At 46.1% G+C, this 7500-nt stretch overlaps 1 protein-coding gene across 1 annotated transcript in view; it reads right to left on the reverse strand.

Moving 5' to 3' along the window:
* The window catches only part of ephb6 (eph receptor B6), a 32569-nt gene that overhangs the window by 16780 nt on the left and 8289 nt on the right, over positions 1–7500 (reverse strand). The window contains exons 2-5 of the mRNA XM_083678081.1: positions 6061–6125; positions 1913–2185; positions 920–1086; positions 431–726 (exon numbers count right to left, since the gene is read on the reverse strand). Coding sequence (XP_083534207.1) covers positions 431–726; positions 920–1086; positions 1913–2185; positions 6061–6125 — 801 coding nt within the window. The remainder of the gene's footprint in view (positions 1–430; positions 727–919; positions 1087–1912; positions 2186–6060; positions 6126–7500) is intronic.

The raw sequence follows: 7500 nt of genomic DNA on the forward strand, positions 1-7500 counted from the left end.
TCTCTTCTCCTGTCCTCCCCCTCTTCCCCCTGGCCTCTCAGTCAAATGGAGACGTTGATCAGGGTGACAGGAGCTCCATCCCATATTGATCGAGACAGTTAGTGACACAGGGGACACAGGGAGGAGAGCGGAGAAGAGGAGGAGGGATGCCAGCCAAAAACTTTCAGGATTAGGAAATTGTTGTTCCTTTGACATTTCAGGACATATTTGTGTTTTTGTATGTCCTTCCTGGACAGGACTTAAGCTTGCAATCCGATTCAAATGACAGCATTCTAACCTAAATGCACATATTCTATGTATGGCCAGACCATATGGATATCGTATGGTGTATTGATTATTGTATCGTTGCTGTCTCTTAGCCAGGGGTCAGCTCTAAAAGCGATCAATATTGGGTTTTAAAAAGTTGACCAATCAGACATTCTTAACTCACCCAAGCAGGCAGATCCATTGAGATTGGGCTCGTACCCCTCATCACAGACACACCCGCCCACTGGCACCATCCAATCACCTTCTGCGTTGCAGTGCATGCGAGGGGCGGTGCCTCCTTGTGCTTGGCTGTGGGCGACACACGTCCCACTCACCGGCACCAGGGCGGTAGGCTCCGCCCCCGAGGGTGTCGCAGGGTAGGACGCCAAGTAGCGATTGCTCGCTGGGCAGCGGCGGTAGAAGATGGACACGCCCATGAGAGACACGCAGGCGCCACTGTCGACGATGGCCAGTACGAATCTGAGACAAGGGTCAGAGGTCAGAGTCACCTCCAGGGACATGATTGGAACTACATGGAAAATCAGGTATGATGAGATATGATATGCTGGACACGTTCTTTATTGATTGATTGATTGACTGAAATTGAATTTCAGCAGCAGATACAGACACAGAAAATAATTGTTATCTCTCCGGGACTGATTGTCATGGTTACCCGTTGCGTGTGAGCGGAGCGAAGCTGCGGGTCTTGATGTTGACGCGGCGATAGCGGTCTGGTTGGTACTGGTGGGGCAGACTGGGCTCCACCTTACTGAAACTCTTATCTGCTGCAACGGTGTCTATCTTCACCCAGCCCTCCCTTGTGTCTCCCCCACTGGACGGCTGGAGACAGGGAGGAGAGAGGAGGAGAGGAGAGGTAGGAGAGGGAGGAGAGAGGAGAGAGGATGAAGAAGAGAGGATAGGAGAGGGAGGAGAGAGCAGAGGGAAGAGGGGGTGGAAGAGATGGATGAGAGGAGGAGGAGAGGGATAAGGCCATGAAAAAATAAAGACAGATGGAAAAGAAAAAGAGAGGGATAGATGGACAGAAGAAGGAGAGTGTGTGTATGAGTATGCAGCAGTAAGCACTGAGAGTATACAAATACTGATCATCCACACACAATCGTAGTGGGAGTCCATGTTGAACTCTCCCCAGAGAGGCTCTCAAGGCTGTCAGAGTTTCCTGCCCTTTCGTGCCGCTCCACACTCTCTCCAGTTCACTCATCTAGTTTTTATTTGCATTTTTAAACAACATCTTATTTTCCCCAAGGAGAAATGTATTCATCCCAGAATAATGTATCCATCCTTCTGTGAAAGCATACGATAGCTGACGCAACAAGGGCTCAGCACTTTCTATTGCCTCTCAAAAAATGTCTTCCAGGGAGGATGTCACTGGATACTATAAGCCCCTAGAGTGTAAGTACTAAAAAGCATGGGATGTGTACTTGATTTTTATGTCAAGAGGCTTGGGGTATGGAGGTTCTGAGAAACTACGCACAGCAACAAATGTCCTCTTTCATTAGAACCACATGTCCCTGGAGCAATCACCATCGCCAATGTATCATCATCTCTCATCATTCACTGAAGTTGGATGATGGGATTTATAGTTAGTGACTCTGTGGAATGATGGGAAATGTAGTTACAGATATTGTGGACATAGTCTATGCCTCACCTCTGCAGCCCATGTCCTCTCCAGTTCCCTCTGAGAGTCGGCCTGTTTGTAGTAGAGCGTGATTGTCTCGCGGCAGGAGGGTGAAGGTGAACGCAGGCTGGCACAGTCTCGCACAGAGAAACGCAGCGTCACAAACACCCGCGGAGCCGAATGGCGGAACAGGAAGGGCGTGGCCAGCCAGTTGTCCTGCTGACGAGGGTTCTGGTTGACGTTGCACACCTCGAAGGTCCGGATGAGCTTCCCCCGGTCATCCAGAACACTGACCTCATCCCACTAAGAGAATGAAAGCAGAGAGAGAGAGAGAGACACACACACACACACACACACACACACACACACACACACACACACACACACACACACATACACACAGAGAGAGAGAGAGAGAAAGAGAGAGTCAAACTACTGTGTACATAATATTACTAACCACAAATATTAGGCTTATGAACTTGAAGTGGACGTACTGCTTTCATGTTTGAAACATGACCTTCCACAGGTGTGACTGAGTACAGTATACACCATGGACATGACGACAGATGTTGATGGGTACACAGACAGCTGCATCGCCCACTAGGAGGACACACGTGTCGGGTGTTGTTTACTGTGGTTGTATGATGACTTATGGATCGTGTTATGTGTGAATCCCAGGAATAGTTGTTAAAAGTTCTTAAAAGCTAATGATTATCTGAATAATCAAATACAGTAGAGAGAGAATATGGTTAAACTGAGAACAGAGATGGTCTTGTTGAACTACACAGGTCTTGTATAAGTATATGAAGTTGCTTCAGTGTAACATGATCTTAAACAGACTTGCAATGACTTCAATCAATCCAGATGTATAGAAACAATGTGTCACAGTGAATGAAACACTATCTCTAATAACATGGTCCTCTTGAATACCATCATGGTCTAACTAAACACCAATGTAGTTAGGCTATACCAGTGAGTATAAATATAGTCTAACTGATTGTTTAAACATTGAGTGTAAATATTAAGCTTTTGCTGAGTGAAGAGAAATATTGTCTGTGATCACAATCTATGCTATAAACACTTTCTCTCATCCAAGGAGAAGACCTGAGAAAGGAAAAAAGTGGTAAAGCTCTGAGGGCCGGTCCTGGACTAAATCAAACTTTTAATGGTGGTTCTCAAGACTTGTTTTTTTAAACCGCCCCAAGCATATATGACTTTCACAGATTTGATGACAATACGCTTGTCAGTAATTCCTCAGGTGTACGCAACAGCTTTTAAACTGAAATTGAACTCAATGAATGTGTTCATGGGTAATGTTATTTGTGTCATGATAGCATAAATGCTTATGCATGTATGGGCTGGTGGGTTATTGCTCTCTCATGTACTGGGACGGCCTCTAGCAGATATACACTTGAAGGTATAAACTTTTCAGTAGCATAAAAAAGAGAAGGGTTCACATTTGCGGTAATCGTGGAAATGAACACAGGCTAATGGTGTATGGAGCGTGAGGGGCAAATTGCATGCAGCCAAAGAGAAAATCCAAGCAGCTCCAAAAGCCTGGCTCTGAATGAGAGTGCCTGCTAAATGAGTCACATGTAAATGTGGCTGTATGAAGCTTAGTCTCAGCCATTATAAAATAGGACGCTCCTCTGTATAAAGGCTTTGCTTTAAGCCTCTGCACCTCTGAGTGACATGCCTAACATTTTCTGTTGCGATACATTGGTATTATGTATTATGCTGCATCATCATTATGATTTGCCTCAACAATTGCGAGTAGACAAAAGGTGCTGACACACAAGTGGGGTACATTTGTTATGTTAGATGGATGGGGCGTGTGTGTGTGTGTGTGTGTGTGTGTGTGTGTGTGTGTGTGTGTGTGTGTGTGTGTGTGTGTGTGGTGTGTGTGTGTGTGTGTGGGTATTTGTGTATTGCAGGGTTGCTCAGTCCACACAAACCAACCAATCAAATATGAGAAAAAAGCTCCCGACCATCCCAGTGACAGAAAGAGAGAGCATTCCCATTTGGTGCAATTGGAGTAATGATAACATCAGTGAACACATGAAAAGAGTCTGAGATGCTGTGTCTGACTAATGGGGACAGTCTCTCCCAGGCAATGATTCAGCCTGTGTCAGGAGATAGAAGCAGAGAGACAGAGGGGAAGATACTGTAAAGAAAGGGAGATAGAGAAAGAGATAGAGGGAGAGAAAAGACAGAGAAAGAGAGAGATAGAAAGAAGGGTGTGAGAGTGCAATCTGTGTATAGTGTGTCAGTGTGTGTGTGTGTGTGTGACAGTGTGTGTGTGTGTGTGACAGTCAGAGAGAGAGAGAGAGAGAGAGAGAGAGAGAGAGAGAGAGGGAGAGAGAGAGCGAGAGAGAGAGAGCGAGAGAGAGAGAGTGGGGTTGAGGTATAGTATAGATAGGTGGCTGAGGTATAGTAAAGTGGGGAGTGCTGGGGACTCTCAGGCATACAGAATGGATGTGTGTGAATACAGGTCATGTGTGACATCGCGTGTGTGCAGTGTGCACACACGCACAAAAAAAAGGGCTGCTTTCGTTTTTTTTTTTTTTGTCCCCGACCCCCCCCCCCCCCCCCCCCCAGGCCCTATGCCCCCCCCACCCCCCCCCCCCCCCCCACACCCCGTCTTTCTCGATCAAGAGAGGAAAAAATAGACAGATTGGGGAGAGGGGGGCAATGAGAGACGACTCATCGCTGTGATTTAATCTGAACCGAAATCCCAGAGAAACACCAAATCTCCAGTGTGACAGAGGACAGGGAGGGGCAGAGCCCCGGACACAGGCAAGGGCACACAGACAGAGAGAGGGAGGGGCGGAGGCAGCGAGGAGCACCGAGTCACTGTTAATGACACACTGAAGGGCAAAGAGGAGCAGAGAGATAGGAGCAGAAAGAGCGATGGAGTGAGAGAAAAAGGGGGAGAACGAGAAGAGCAGGGACTTACTGCCACTGACACACAGGAGGGCAAAGAGAGAAAGAGAGGGAGAAAAAGAGAGGGACAAAGGGGACAGATAGAAGAGTAAAAGACTGCTACTCTGTAGGTCAAAGTGACTGGGTAGAGAGTGAGAAAGCGGGAAAAGGTTGGAGGAGAGCGAGAGGAAGGAAAAAATATATTTTTGTATCCACAGGCCCTCAAGCAAAAGAGAAGATGGGATATGAAGAGAAAGGTGAGGGAAGGGTTAAAGGGAAACTCTCTCTCTCTCTCTCTCGGGTGCCCCAGGTCAAATAACCATATCTCCCTCTCAGAAGCACTTCTTATCTTGGATGCTCTATAAAAAACACATATTATAGTCATGCAAATGCATAGCCTTCTTGCAGCAACCCCCCCACACCCACACCCACACCCACACACACGCATGCACGCTCGCACACACACACGCACGCACGCTCGCACGCACGCACGCACGCACGCACGCACGCATGCACGCTCGCACACACGCACGCACGCACACATGCATGCATGGACACACACACACCATCACGCAAATGCATGACCTCTTCACAGCAATTAGCATCATTGCACTGAGCTGCCTCCATTCCACACCAGGCCTGCCGTGTTCTGGCTGGATGCAACATACAGTATGAGCTCAACATACCAAGGCACACAATATGTCACAATATGTCCTTCCAATAATGTTGTATAGCATCGAATGTCATGTCATAGAATGTCATGTCATAGAATGTTATGTTATAGAATGGTATGTTATAGAATGGTATGTAATAAAATGGTATGTGAACAGCAAACATACTGTAACTCTCTGTCAGTGTCACATAAACTGGTCACTTTGTCTGTATACAACAGGACCACTTATGACTGTATCTTACAGGGAGAATGTGTGCATGTAGGTTGTATACTATAATGAGCTTTGATTTGATTTGCACTACACAGGCTTGATGGTAGTAATGAGGATGTTTATAATGATGTTTACCCACAAACATGACATACAGTTGGTGCCTTTAATTGACTGCAGCCTACACACACACACACACATACACACACACACACACACACCACAATACAAACACTTTTTCACTCTCACACAGCCGACACAGAATGTAAAGGGATTTCACAATCACTGGGGAAAAGCAGCTTATGAATAGGAGCTTTATAATTCAATCTGTTAGCAATCTCATTATTGGAAACCAATGATATCTGCTCTCCTCACCCCAGTGTCAGGATACGTGGTCCAGCCCAGCTCTGAGGTAGATTCTGTAGTGTCCAGCAGCATCACTGAGAAGGAGAGAGAAAGAAAGTGGGGGGGGGGGGCATAGGGAAAAAGAAAGTTGAGAAAAAGAAGACAGGAAGATGGAAAGAAGAGGAGAAAGAGGGGAGAGAAAGACACACAGTATTGTTATAAGACTGAAAATCATGGCCATAATGCTTTTTTGGTAGGAAAAGCAAAGTAAATACACTTGACTATATTCTCTCATTTTGACTACAAGACAAGCCTCACGCATCAGTTCAATTTTCACTCAGCAAACTATAAGCTCTTACTAATTACAAGGTAGATATTACGGTAGGAAACAACCTTAAACCATAATTGTCTATCATTTTCCAAAGTACAGGTGGTTTCATGAGAGAAAGAGAGAGGAAGAGAGAGAGAGAGAGAGAGAGAGAGAGAGAGAGAGAAGAGTTTTCAAGTCTTCTGCAATCTGCTTCCATCTGTTCTCTGTAATTCTTTGGATGAGGGAGTGATTGAACAGAGGAACAAACAGGGGAGTGTCTGGAGCACCAACATAGTCGAGGCACACAACAACGCCCGTCACACCAGCACAGGCAGGGTTAACACAGAGTAAACACTGTCTGGTTCCATCACGCACAACACTAATCAGCTAACCTAATTAGCACGCAGACACACACACACACACACACACACACACACACACACACACACACACACACACACACACACACATCAACACACACATGTGCACAGGCATAAATATACACACACACACACACACACACACACACACATACACACATCAACACAAACACAAACACACGTGCACGTGCACAGGCATAAGCATACACACACACACACACACACACACACACACACACACACACACACACACACACACACACACACACACACACACAGACACAGACAGCAGAATGCTGAGGGCTACATTACAGAAACAATCTCTGTTTACTAATTCAGTTCAGCATTTTCTCCATAAATGTTTTCATTTTTCTTGTTACACAGTTCTTAATGTTGTACCATTTTCCACCTGAAAGAAGGAGAATGCTGTTTTTTGACAGAGAGTGGGAGAAAATGTCACGAAAATAATGATCAGAGAGATGGGATGGGATTTGAAAAGGTGAGCCAGCTCGACAAACAACAGTGACCCACGCAAAGGACATGGCTTTTATTTCTCTCTCTCCTTCCCTCTCTCTCTCTCCTTCCCTCTCTGTCTCTTTCTGTCTCTGTCTCTCACTCCCCCGCCCTCCCTCTCCACACAACTCGCCCTAAAAAAACAAGAAACTGATATCATTCTGTGGCTTAGCATCAAATCCGCTCCCCCCCCCCCTCTCTCTCCCTCGTTCTCCCTCGTAAACAGATTTTTTTGGGATTATGCACACAGATGGAGAGCCCACAAAT

The sequence above is a fragment of the Argentina silus genome (genome assembly GCF_951799395.1).
Source record: "Argentina silus genome assembly, chromosome: 10".
Classification (NCBI taxonomy): Eukaryota; Metazoa; Chordata; class Actinopteri; order Argentiniformes; family Argentinidae; genus Argentina; species Argentina silus.